Source organism: Eptatretus burgeri, chromosome 17, assembly GCF_056783735.1.
Source record: "Eptatretus burgeri isolate ZD-2024b chromosome 17, Ebu_testis_v1, whole genome shotgun sequence".
NCBI lineage: Eukaryota > Metazoa > Chordata > Myxini > Myxiniformes > Myxinidae > Eptatretus > Eptatretus burgeri.
The window spans coordinates 60,542,323-60,556,539 of NC_140977.1; the positions used below are offsets into that span (position 1 = coordinate 60,542,323).

The 14,217-nt window shown below is 44.7% G+C and overlaps 1 protein-coding gene across 9 annotated transcripts in view; it reads left to right on the forward strand.

The window, feature by feature from the left end:
- Nucleotides 1–14,217, forward strand: part of LOC147010272 (uncharacterized) — a 223,358-nt gene that overhangs the window by 190,202 nt on the left and 18,939 nt on the right. For 7 of the 9 annotated variants that reach the window (XR_015052753.1, XM_085861342.1, XM_085861338.1 and 4 more), the window contains one exon: nt 5,408–5,497. Coding sequence is in view for 8 of the 9 variants with exons in the window: in XM_085861342.1 (XP_085717468.1) it covers nt 5,408–5,497 (90 nt within the window). In the remaining variant the exon portion in view is untranslated. Of the gene's footprint in view, nt 1–5,407; nt 5,498–6,794; nt 6,852–14,217 lie in introns of those variants that run through there. The other 2 variants (XM_085861341.1, XM_085861344.1) reach the window with 2 other exon arrangements.

Consider the following 14,217-nt stretch of genomic DNA (forward strand, 5'->3'; position numbering starts at 1 on the left):
CTGCGTTCGGTGAGGACCCGAAGAACAAGGATGCAGTCAATCATTGACTTCTTTGGTGTAAAGCCTGACTGCTCTGTGCGCTGGTGCTCAAGCATATGGTGGCGAACCCTATCAAGAATTATCCGAGGAAAGATCTTGCCCGGCACTGAGAGCAGCGTCTCCCCTCGTTAGTTGTTGCAGTCCTGGTGATCACCTTCCCTTTCCAGAGAGAGACGACAAGGCCCCTCTTCCAGTCATGTGGGATGATGCCTGTGTTCCAGGCAGAGCACAGAACTGCATGCAACGACATGAGGACAGCTCAGCTCTGCCATTAAACCAAGCCTTGTGACTGGTCAATGGTGTCCAGTGACCAGTATCCCTTAAGAGACAAAGTTCTTCTTTCCCTGACAGTGGGTTCCAAGCTATCTTCCAGCAATGTCAAGGATGCTGTCTTGAAAGCACTCCACAACTCTTCAGGATCCCCTGCAACACCCACACCTTAATTAGCATGGGAGTCAGCTTATTGGACACAGCTACAGCAACTCATTGGGTATGGTAACCATTAGAGTGACCAGACCAGTAGTTAGTGTAACCACCCACCATGTCCTCACCATAATCTGGTCTCCGAGTCTCAGAAAGGGCTGCAATACTGATGTTGAGCTCAGATGACAGGAAAGAAGGGGTGATCCTCCTCTGTTAAGGTGCGGACATTCCAGACAGCAACCCAAATGGACCGCTTCAGGTTAACCCGAAGAGAACGCAGTCTGGTGGACGACACCTCAGCACCACCTCGCCACACACCACCACAACCTGACCCAGGAAGGTTACTCGATGCTTTTCCTCTTGTCATCAAAGAATGGGGGTCCCAAAAGCTTTGCCCCAATCCCGTCATCTGGTGAGCTGCTCTGTCAAAGGGCAGCTGCACAGGAGGTTCTCGCACAGAGTGAAACTTTAGTTTTATTTGTGTTTTTATGTATGTTGCTGAGTGAAGTGTTTAACGGTGTCCGTAGTGCAAATCCTGCCACCAACCTCCAAGATAGAGGGAACCAAACTGCAGTGGAACATCTGCAGACATGAGTTGCCGTTTGCTCAGAAGGAGCTCCTCCGCCCTTTGACAGGTTTTGTTTTTAATCCTGCTGGGTGTCCATATCCATACACCCTCCTCACCAGGAAACCTGGGAGGGGAGACTTTAGTTGCCGCCAACCGGACCATGAAACAGGTTATTACCTGTAGTAAGTCTCTGATCTGGCCTTACCTGACAATACACTGACCTCAGCATCATTGCATGCAGGACTTTCACTTCTTTCCAATATTTCAGTCACATTTTGACTTGCGTAGTGAATGGTGTGGTGACGATGTGACGCATAAGCCAGAGAAATGTAGGGTAATGTGGTTATCGTTTCTCAGCAAACGACTACCTCCTCTTGAACCAGTGATCAATGGTGCTTCCTTGAAGACCGTTTCATTTATGAAGCTCCTTGGTGTCATCATTCAAGCCAAGCTGAAGTGGAATCAAATCAAAAGGTGGAGTACATGGTTGGTAATGCTTCGAGACGTTTGTGCAACTCACGAAGAATGGTGTGAAAGTTGTAGACGTGGTAATGATGTACTAGTTGGAACACCTCCATGAAGTTCAGGTCTCATGATATCCCAAGTTGCAGATATCGAGCGAGTCCAAAAGAGAGTTTTGCGAATGATCATATTCCCAAATTGTCTTCCCCCATGCTCACATTTTACATTTTTTCAGTGTTGTTTCCCTTGCTGATCGTATTAAACTCGTCACACACTTTGACAAGTCTGTACTGGTTTCCAGACGTCATCCACGCCATTTTACTTAATTGCGATAATTGGTATCGAGACATAGTTTGAGAAACTTCAAACAAATTGCGATGGCCAAGGATTTTTTTTTTTCATAATTTTCTTGATTCATTATAATTCTTGCTTTTACTTCTCTTTCATCTCTTTTACTCTCTCTTTCTCTCTCTCTCGTTAACTATCTATCTATCTATCTATCTAAGGAGAAGTGAATTCTTGCAGAAATGTTTCTGTAAGGCTCACTTGGCTGTTTCTGGATGGGTCTGAGGGTAGTGGAGCAGCAGCTGCAACACAAATCCTACCTCGGTTCCTCCTGATGACTCCATCTTCGCTCTTTACTTCTTCCGGTCCCTTCTTGGTCCTCCGTATGATGATATACTGCACCACAAACACGAACACAGTGCTATAAACAATCGCCCATTCCATTCCTTGTCCATTTGTTGAATATCAATATTTGAATTATTTTAATTTTACTCGTTGTTCATTTTTAATTTTGCATGTTGCTTCTATATCGCCTGTCTGTCTTTTGCATTCTTAATTAACAGCGCTCTTCCTTTTTTTTGATTTATGTTTTACTGTTCATTGTTCACTCGCAAAGGCAGCCGGTGTTGCTGGGTCACGCCTGGTCCTACCCCTTCCCCACCTCCTCTCACCCCTTCCCCTCCCTCATCCCACCTCATCCCCTGCATCCTCCCACCGCACTCTCCCCCCCACCCCGGACTCCCCCAAATAATATTATTTTACACCAAGTAGCAGAATAGAAGTATTCAATTTCAGTCAATGATGTCATATGCAGCGATGCCTTTTATGAAATTATTTTGCATGTTTTCTTTGCCCATGGATTACCACTGTACCATCATGTGGGAGCACAAAGATCACCGAATACAACCGGCACTAACATTAAACAAGACATGGGCACCTCATACATTCCTGGGAAATTAGATAAGAAAAGGGGTGGGGGGTGGGGGGTGGGGGGTATAGAGTTCATTCCAACCTCACCTGTACGTGAACTGGACTGCTCACATGCAATCGAACAAGGTGCAGTGAGCGGCTTGGCGTTCCTCAGTGTTCCATTTGGAGCACTTGCTTGGCACACCCTTGTGCCACCCGGTGCTCATCCTTGTGCCACCCGGTGCTCATCCACCGCCTGTCGGTTCGCTTAGAGCACTTGCTTGGCTTTGTCGTGCTGCCCGGCACTCTCCCTGCACCTCTCGGTTCACTTGGAGCGCTTGTTTGGTGCGCGCTCGTGCTGATCGGCGTTCATCAATGCTCGGTCAGTCTGACCAGGTTTATTCGCGTTTTCCCGATGAACGGCCCCACGACAGACTGCGTGAGTTGCCGTACCATCCAGACTGCACGAACCGTCCACAGACAGCACAAATTGGTTGAACGGCACGTCCCTCCTCTGCTAAGGCCAACCCGACTCTGAGGCACCACACTCCGATCCAGCCATGCAGATTCATCGCTCGAGCACTAAGGCACGGCCTATTCGCCTCCTTGATGACACAATGACTGGGGCTGCCGGAATGGTAGTTATTGCAGCCTGGTGTGGCGTCTATCCGGTTGAAACACCAGTGAGGCGACGTGGCCCGGTTGTGCATTTCAAAGGAGTCTGGGTACAGAGATGTCGCTTTTGGAAAGGGAGGGAATGAGGTTGGAGTATGGAAGGTGGGTTTAGGAAAAGAACAATGGGGAAGATTCTACTGACGATCGCAACGCATTTCCCTGTCTAGTGCTATGAGGGGATGGGTTCTAAACTAAACACTCCCTGAAAATATCGAAACTCCAGGGTTCTTTTATGTGTTGGACGTAACTCCCCAGGGTCCATTTCCATAACCACAACAGTATTTTTATGAGGAGTTTTTTTTTTGTCAATCAAATGTGCTTTGTCTTCAGACTTTTTGTTTGGTGTTTGACAATAAAACTGAAATTATTATTATCTCACAAGTCTAGACCAATAACCTATCTTGCTGTCTACCAACAACATACAAACACCAGACTGGAATCATCAGAGATATGATGTACCACCACGTTGCACAAGGAAGCCAAGAAGCAAAACAGAAGGGTTGTAAAATATGATGGGATGGAACAATTGACCACCTACTACTGATCAAGGCCATACCCAAAAACTGTAAAAGCAGAAAAACCAAAGTATCCACAGCATGGATACATTACAATTTTTTTTTTGATAGTGTCACACATTCATGGATGATAAAATGCATGCAAGTGTATAAGATAAGATAATCTCCCAAATAATCAAACTGATTGAGAAAACAATGGAACTTTGGAATATGACATTACTATTACAACACTCGGAAGAAAAGATCAAAATACCAGGAGTGAAGATGTGTCGTGGGATCTTCCAGGGTGACAGCTTTTTACTCCTGTTTTGCCTTGTCCTGAACCCGTCCATTCATGGGGACCGTACTCTGTGCAGAGCGTTGGTGCTGCCTCAGCAGTGTCCTTGGCGATTGGACACAATCCTGAACGGGTCGCCATTCCGACACAGTATACCAGCAAGCTGGCACTTATTTTGCCGACCTCGGAAGGATGACGGGCAGTGTCAACCCCACCTGGTATTAATTCAATAGCCAAGTGGGATTTGAACTCAGGATCCTACGATCCCAAGCCCACCACCCGAACCATTAAGCCAACACCAGTACCCACTGAGACCCAATTATAACCGTTGCCATTACAAATCTGCGTTTCCTTGAGACATCCAAACATTAGTGCCGCAAAACATATTCAGGGCCCCCTCTTCTCTGTGGGAAATGTCCAACAACTTTTGTTTTGAATTATGATTATGATTGACGAGATGAAGGGGGAGAATGAAAATCACGTGACGGACGGGGTGGAAGTATTTTTCGTGCGTTCACAAACTGCACCGGGTGGGATTTCAATATGTTGGAATTGTAGTGTGACTGGGTTTTGATGATACAAAGAATTGCAAAATTAAATTGACCTGACTGATAATAATCGGTTCATAACATACGATGAATAATTTTCGAAGTCTCTTCGTTTGTGTGTGTTTGTTTGATTTATGTGCACTCATGAACCGCTGGACAGAACGAGTTTTTAAAACTTTATAACTGGTAAGCCTTTGGGGGCTAAATCCAACCCGATCCCAGGGGTTCAGGATGGGAGGTCGGGGCGCGGGGTGGACCTCAGTTCTCCATGTAAATGTGTGTTGTAGAAGCCGGTATTACAAGTCAAAATACCTCGTGGATATCCAAATGGTGGGGGAATTGAGCAGTTGGTAAGGATGGGTTCTTTGTAAGTTACATTTTTAATTGGAAGCAATGAAACGAGTGATTGCCAATGTTTTTGAAAGATTTTTGGGAAAGCACAGCAGGACGGTAATATTTGAGGATTTTCCCTGAAGCGATAACAGTGATTCAGCTATTGATTTTATGTGTAAGGGGGAGAAATTGGGCTTAAAGAATAAATAAATAAATAATAAGTAATAATCTTTTAGTTTTAATTTTGCAAAGTGTGAATGAACACAATTGTTACGTTGCACAAAAATGTACTAAACATTGTTTTCATCCAGCAATAGCATGAACCAAAACGTTTTATTCGATTAAACATGTTATCTTGATTTGTTTTGCTTAGGTCTTTATCCAAACTTGCATTCTGGACCTCAGCCACATGTTCAACTACAGCATTCAACCTTGCCTTCTCATTTTCAACAGGTATTTACAGGTAAGCATTACTCTCATTTTCCCAATCGTAATAGTCTTCTGTGCCTTGGTTGAGCGTTTTCTCCTTTATTCACTTTGACAGCTCCAAGGTGTGTAACGTCAAATACAAATAATCCAGACTTCCTTCTGTCCGTGCGGCTGTTACAGCTGACACAACACTTTTATTTTTCTGCAGAGCCACCACGTTTATCCAAAAATCCAATGTGTCCTTCACTGCTTGTTTGTTTTCATTTGAAACCATGACACAAGATATACACTGTGTTTACCTCTTGCTCGGTAGCTGGTTGGACAAATCCATCAGATCGGGTTACTAAATATTTATGATGTCGTGAACCGGCGGTTCGTCGTGATCCCAAAGGGTCCAGTTCACTTTCTTGGGGGAAATACAATCAGAAGTCCCAGCTGTAAAAACAAAAACCTCGCAATAATGACTGAGCACGGTTTGCTCTTGCAATCTTGGTTACTCGTTTGACCCTGTGTGCGAAACGAAAAGTTGGGTTAAGCAATTGCTTCCCTTTGTCTGTCTGTCTCTACAGACGTCGGTTTATGATCGAGGAACAACTTGATTTCAGTTGAATGTGATATTTTGAACATTAATCGGAAAATGTACCTGCAGTTTGATAATACTGGGGGCTCTGAAATTGGCAAATTGTACGAAGTCTCATCCCGATCGTGCTTTCACAGGGAGGAGTGAAGGGTTTTTGTTTGTTTGTTGGGTACCCTTATTACCCTGTTTGTTGGGTACCTTATGTCGCTCAAGTACCCTTATTGTCAGGTTTTCCGTGTGTGTGTGTGTGTGTGTGTGTGTGTGTGTGTGTGTGTGTGTGTGTGTGTGTGTGTGTGTGTGTGTGTGTGTGTGTGTGTGTGTGTGTGTGTGTGTGTGTGTGTGTGTGTGTGTGTGTGTGTGTGTGTGTGTGTGTGTGTGTGTGTGTGTGTCTGTGTCTGCAACGCGAGGCTCCACAGCACAAACCAGCAAACCTATTTCGATGAAACTTGGCGAGCAGGTGCCATCAGCGTTGGGAGTGTGTGCGTTTGAGTTTCGTTGCTAAGCAACCACCCGTTGCTATGCAGCGGCCGAAAAACCGCGTTTTGAGAACCCAAACGGTATTTTCAATACGTGTCCTACAGTTTTGAATGTGGAGAAATAAGACTTCGGAATTAAACACTTCGAGATATTTCGAAAATTTTACTCGAGCCGAATTTTGATTTAGGTTTTATTTTTCAAATGGTAGTCCTTCAAAAATAGGTTGTCTATTTACCGTCATTTTTTTGTTTGTTTGTTTGTATGTAATGGACAGCTCTGGAGGCCAGAGGAGTCAACCGATTTTGATGAAACTTGACAGGTAGGTTCATACCAGGATCTAGTTCTATGCTTTTGAGCACCGTTGCTATGGACACCACCGTTGCCTACCAACGGGACTTTGAAATTTTAGATAAATCCTAAAAAATTTTATATTTTCGAAAATCAAAAATGGGCTTCCAGGCTTTTATACGCACTATAAACAACCTCTTTGTTAAAATTTTTTAGCCCGATCCGTCAAAAACTGTATGACGAGTATGCAATTATGTCGCGACCACCCATTTCACCTACCAGCTTGTTGGATTCGCTAAAAATGCTAGATATCCCTTATTGTCAGGTTTTGTGTGCGTGTGCGTGTGCGTGTACGTGTGTATGTGTATGTGTGTCTGCAATGCGAGACTCCACAGCACGAACCAGCGAACCGATTTTGATGAAGCTTTTTCAACATGTGCAATATGTGCTGGGAATGTGCGCATTTGAATTTCGTTGCTGTGCAGCGGCCGAAAAACCACGTACAGTATTTTCAATACTTGTCCTTCAGTTTTGAATGTAGAGAAATGAGACTTCGGAATTAAACATTTCGAGATATTTAGAAAATTTTACTTGAGCCGATTTTTGATTGAGGTTTTATTTTTCAAATGGTAGTCCTTCAAAAATCGGGTGTCTATTTACCGTCATTTTTATGAGGGGCTTAGGAAAGTTGGCGGAGCTGAGGGAAAGTGGACGTGGTTGATGAAAAGTGGGAGTGGCGTAGGAAAGTGGGAGTGGCGTAGGAAAGTGGGAGTGGCGTAGGAAAGTGGGAGTGGCGTAGGAAAGTGGGAGTGGCGTAGGAAAGTGGGAGTGGCGTAGGAAAGTGGGAGTGGCGTAGGAAAGTGGGAGTGGCGTAGGAAAGTGGGAGTGGCGTAGGAAAGTGGGAGTGGCGTAGGAAAGTGGGAGTGGCGTAGGAAAGTGGGAGTGGCGTAGGAAAGTGGGAGTGGCGTAGGAAAGTGGGAGTGGCGTAGGAAAGTGGGAGTGGCGTAGGAAAGTGGGAGTGGCGTAGGAAAGTGGGAGTGGCGTAGGAAAGTGGGAGTGGCGTAGGAAAGTTGGCGTGGCGTAGGAAAGTTGGCGTGGCGTAGGAAAGTTGGCGTGGCTTATTAAAAATATTGTGTGGCTCAGGAGGTGTGGTCAAACAAGAGCATTGAGAGAAGATTATCGGGTTGTGTGTGTGTGTGTGTGTGTGTGTGTGTGTGTGTGTGTGTGTGTGTGTGTGTGTGTGTGTGTGTGTGTGTGTGTGTGTGTGTGTGTGTGTGTGTGTGTGTGTGTGTGTGTGTGTGCGCGCGTGTGCGTGTGTGTGTGCGCGCGTGCGTGCGCGCGCGCGCGCAATGCGAGGCTCCACAGCACAAACCAGCAAACCGATTATTTTTCAAATGGTAGTCCTTCAAAAATAGGGTGTCTATTTACTGTCATTTTTTATGAGGAGTGTCAGTTGGCAAAATACGCAATAGGAAAAATCTTGCCAGGCAGAGGAACAATTGTATGTGAACCAATACGTCTTGGCAATGAATCTTCGTCGGTGGATCGGTCAGAATGAAAAGCATCGTATCCAGCGCTTCGATCCTAGCGAATCCCTCGTCGCCTACCAGCTTGTATCTCATCTTATTCCTTTTTAAATTTTATTTTCATTTAAAAAAATAAATAAAAGTGAAGGTTGTCTGTCCTTATGTCCACTGATGAACACCAAATTTTCAGGGTATACTCGAGTATTCAGGGTTTTTTTTTCAGTCACATCCCAACAAAATGAGAGCTACCCAGCAGGAAAATATCAAAAAAAACGTTGAATAAATAGCTTGTTTGATTCCTTGTAGATCCTTGTAAGACCCCTTTGAAACCTCAGACCCCATGTAGACACAATAGACCCATTAAGACCCCTTTTGACCCGAAGTACAATTGAATGTGGGGAATGCAAATATCTATCGACCCTTAATACTATTTCTACCCCAGATGTTTTTGACTGAAGGCTTTGACGTTTTCGACCTTTTCACCCCTCGGACTCCTTTCAACTCCCTGAGATCCGTTAGACCCCTTGAGACTCGCACTGCACAAACATCAATAGTCTTCTTGCAATGTACAGACTATACTTCTTTTTTTTAAGCAAGTAATGTGCAAACTCGTCCACTCGGAAGGCGGTTACTCTGCTCATTTAATAGAACTGGAGTTCTGTCTGCTGAACGGCCACTGAACTGGAGCGACCCAGATACAGGCAGGCAGCTGGCTCAAAATGCTGCGGTAGCTTGTGGCTGGAAGAGTGAATGAGGTTTGGAATATAGGCAACACCGACACGAGAACTTCCTTGAAACGCGTCTTCTCCCACCGAACCACAGACCAGACCAACCTGGTTCTTGTCCACTGATGGTTTTATCATGCCAGGCAACGTCACAGGACCGGCCGGGCACCTATTGGTGATTCAGATGCCACTCGAGTTGAAACCCTGCCTCAAACTTTGTCAGTCCTTTTCAAATGCTTGAGATCCTGCAAGAGCATGCCAAAACTTGTGCCTCGGTTGATTAGTTAGGCCGCTGTTCCCCAAAACCACAAATGACAGATTTACAGAGGGTAAAACATTAAGAGGGATTTAGGGAGAGGGGAGATGCCAGCCAGCCTTTGGATACAGTAGGGTGGCAAGAAGGAAGCCATTACTAAACAAAACCCACCTTGAGTTCTGTTTGAGGGATGCAAAAAAACACTCCAGAGATTCTGAAGCCCTGTGGCAAAAAAATTTGTGGTTTGACGAAACCAAAATGGAAATTTTTGGCCAAAATGCAAAATGTAACGTTTGGCGCAAACCCCAACACTGCACATCACCCAAAGAGGACCATCCCTACTGTGAAGCTTGGTGGTGGCAGCATCATGTTATGGGGATGTTTCTCGTCATCTGGGACTGGAGCACTTGTCAGGATCGAAGGGAAAATGGATGGAGCAAAATACAGAAAAATCCTCGAGGAAAACCTGCTGCACCCTCTGAAAGAAAGATGAAATTGGGACGGAAATTCACTTTTCAGCACGACAACGACCTGAAGCACACATCCAAAGCTACACTGGAGTGGCTAAGTAACAAACAGATAAATGTCCTTGAGTGGCCCAGTCAGAGCCCCGACGTAAATCCAATCGAAAATCTGTGACATGTCTTGAAGATTGCTGTCCATAAACGCTCCTGCACAACTCGACTGAGCTTGAACAGTTTTGTTCCGAAGAATGGGCAAATATTACCGAATCAAGGTTTGCAGAGTTGGTCGAGACCGATCCCAACAGAATCACAGGTGTAATTGCTGTCAAAGGTGCTTCCACCAAGTATTAACTGAAGGGGGTGAGGAGAGCATAAATGGGGCTTCTGAGGCAGCCATTCAAATGAATGGGGGAAAAGGGAAAAACTTTATAACTTCAGCCCAAAATATGAGACTGATTTTTCTCCCCCTTCCATACAAGTAAATGTAAAATTGAGACCGTTTCCCTTCCCTTCCATACAAGCAAATGTAAAATTGAGACCGATTCCCTTCCCCTTCCATACAAGCAAATATGAAAGAAGAGACCGATTTTCTCTCCCTCCCATACAAGCAAATGTAAAATTGAGACTGACTCAAGCCCCAAAAGCTCAAAATAGGAGACTGATTTCCTCCCCCTCCCATACAAGCAAATGTTAAATTGAGACTTACTGATTAAAGCACTTCTTTCCTTTTATATTTTCATTCCACTCAAAGAGCGAACCAATGACTATTTGTCCATGTTCTACTTTGGGGAATAACTTAATTTTCCCATAACATTCATCACCATCGAGTACATTCACAAAGATTACTTTGGAACTTGGTTCTTGGTTTAAGTGTCTTTGTTGAGCATAAATGAAATTATAAACTTCTCTGAATGCTCTTGTTTGACCACCTCCTGAGCCACGTATCATTTTGAGATTGAAGCAAATTGTTTTTCCATTGTTCAATTGATAACCATCAAAGTTTTCAGTCCATTCAAGGATATTAATTTTTTTATTTCCATCCTCCAACTTATTTGTAATTAAATTTATCCACTTATTTGTTTTATATACTTTTACCCTGGTGATTTCTTCAATAAGACTCATTTGATATTTCTCACATTCTTTATGTTTTCCATTTAAATACCAAGGCTGATTGCATCTCCACTCTTTGGTTTGATTATTGCTTCGTTCTATCATTTATAAATCGGTAAAAAGACGGCGGTAGCCTGTTAAAATCCCAACCCAATATCTTAACACTTTCCTTTAACCATAAGGGAGACTATTGATCCCTTTCTCAAAAATATGTCTTTTATCATCAAAAGCTCCTAATGCTTTCTTATTTATCTCTTCTGTATATAATTGATGTTTATAACTTCTTATTGTATTCATTTTTCTGTATTCTTCCTTTACTTCTTTAAGGTTAAACAGTTGTAATAATGTTTAAAGTTTATTGTTTCCTTGATTATATTTTTCTTTATTCCTTTTAGCTTCTCATCACACCTTTCAATGTTATTATTATCAATATGGGTGAAAGCAGAAGACTGATCTCAATCCTATAAATTCACTCATGACCTTCCCACCCAATTCATTTTTAAACTTTCCAATAACCTTTTTATTCTTTGATGAAAACAACACATCACCTGACTTGTATTTACTTGTATCATATATCAATCATATCCTCATATACATCACTTGTCTTAATTTTTAATATAAAACTATCTGTATCCATATATAACAATGACACATTATCCTTATACTTTGATTTTAAATTATTAGAGCAATAGTCATACATTAACGACTGACAAGTCAAGAATTGATGTTCCTATATAAATAGGTTTATCCATTTTAACACTCTTTTTTTTCAAATGAATAGCACAAAAGTTCTCTGAAAAAACAGTTAAAAACAGTTTTATTCAACTTGCCATAGAACCTTTCCCTTGAAGGAAGTTGTGTTTCTTTAAACTTCTCAAATGAATCCATATAGTCTCATGGATATATTGTTGTGGGCTGGGGTTCGGTGGCGATTAACTACCACTAGGTGGAGCAGTAGAGCCGTCTCCCACTGAATACCCGGAATTTAGGTCGTGACCCTTGGATAACTTCAAAGGTCACTGAACCGTGGATGTCAATATTTTGACCGTGTGGCGTAGGGTTAATTGTCTCGCTCTCCAATATACCTGAATAACCACGCAGTCGAGCTACCAGGGAAACCACACCCTCGGCCGACTCTGTCCGCTCCGAGTCGCAGGTATCAACTCGGATCCGGCGTAACTGAGCAGAGTTACCAGAGCCGCGCCTGTCCCAATGACAACTTACGACACCAACGGCCTGACTATTTCTCAAACCTGCACCGTGCTGGGTCAATTAAAGAAAACACGAACAACGAACTGGAACATTTAACACGGGGGTTTATTTTACAATAAGCAATAATCGGGAAGGGAGACACAGAGCAGAGTTGTCATGAATAAAGAAATGTAATGTGCAACGAACAAGGCACTTAATGATTATACTTACAGACTGGGCCCACGGACGCACATACACGCACATACACGCACATACACACACAAGAAACTGGACCCCGTGGGTCTTTATTAGGTAGAGCCGGGCCGGGGGTACCTTCCCACCTCGTGCGGTCACAAACCACCACGGTGGGACTCGAACTCACCACCCGAAGTCCACGGCCCACGTCCTTGGCAGCTCGGCCGCCACTACCACAAGAAGCCACCGGAAAGGGCCGCAGATGACGACCGAGACCAAGCCACCACGACCGCAGACGAAGCCAATCGCCACCAAAACTGCAGACGCTAAGCAGTCGCCACGATCACTGCTGATGCTAAGCAGTCGCCACGATCACTGCTGACGCGAAGCACTCGCCACGATCACTGCTGACGCTAAGCAGTCGCCACGATCACTGCTGACGCTAAGCAGTCGCCACGATCACTGCTGACGCTAAGCAGTCGCCACGATCACTGCTGACGCTAAGCAGTCGCCACGATCACTGCTGACGCTAAGCAGTCGCCACGATCACTGCTGACGCTAAGCAGTCGCCACGATCACTGCTGACGCTAAGCAGTCGCCACGATCACTGCTGACGCTAAGCAGTCGCCACGATCACTGCTGACGCTAAGCAGTCGCCACGATCACTGCTGACGCTAAGCAGTCGCCACGATCACTGCTGATGCTAAGCAGTCGCCACGATCACTGCTGACGCTAAGCAGTCGCCACGATCACTGCTGACGCTAAGCAGTCGCCACGATCACTGCTGACGCTAAGCAGTCGCCACGATCACTGCTGACGCTAAGCAGTCGCCACGATCACTGCTGACGCTAAGCAGTCGCCACGATCACTGCTGACGCTAAGCAGTCGCCACGATCACTGCTGACGCTAAGCAGTCGCCACGATCACTGCTGACGCTAAGCAGTCGCCACGATCACTGCTGACGCTAAGCAGTCGCCACGATCACTGCTGACGCTAAGCAGTCGCCACGATCACTGCTGACGCTAAGCAGTCGCCACGATCACTGCTGACGCTAAGCAGTCGCCACGATCACTGCTGACGCTAAGCAGTCGCCACGATCACTGCTGACGCTAAGCAGTCGCCACGATCACTGCTGACGCTAAGCAGTCGCCAGGATCACTCCTCTCTCTTGAGGTGGTACCGGTTTCTTTTCTCGCTACTCGCCTCCTGATTGGACTGTTCCATCACGCAATCCGCTGGCCGTCCCTCATTGGACAGCCCCACGGTAGGCGGGGCAACTCCCACCTTTCTGGGGCGGAGTTGGATCTGAGGTGATCGAGGCTCCACCCACGCCTTCAGCCAAAAACAGGTGGGCAATGGCGACCGGGTTGAGTCAGGGACGGTGCCGTTGTTGTTGTTGTTGTAGATGTAATATACCTGACTATAAAATAACTCGCAGCGTACACACAAAATTCCCATTAGTCAGGAGGGATTCGAACTGTAAGCACATTCTTATCGAAATAACTAAGCTACGGGGACTGCTGTCTGTTTGTGTGCAAAAGGCTTCCAGATTCGTAACAATATTCCCTTTTTTGATAAGAGATCAATCTCTTCTTGATTTGAGAAATGTGATTTAAGATTCGGTATGTTTTTAATATTTGATGCTAAGTTAGATAATGGACTTGCCATAAACTTGTATGTGTCAAGAAATCTGATATGCGTTATGGGGGATGTATGAATTGTTTTTGTGAATCAGATGTATTTTTGATGTGTTCGGAATGGCAGAAATATCTCCAGATGTCTTTGAAAGTTCATTTATAAATGGATGTGTGTCATCGTGAGCGTTGTGAAGAAAGACAGGAATAAAGTTTGGGGGCTTGTAATTAAGATTAAACGGGAATGAGCTGGACCTCTATATTTACCAGTAAGACGACAGTGATCCCTATGCTTGACCTCTCCCTCA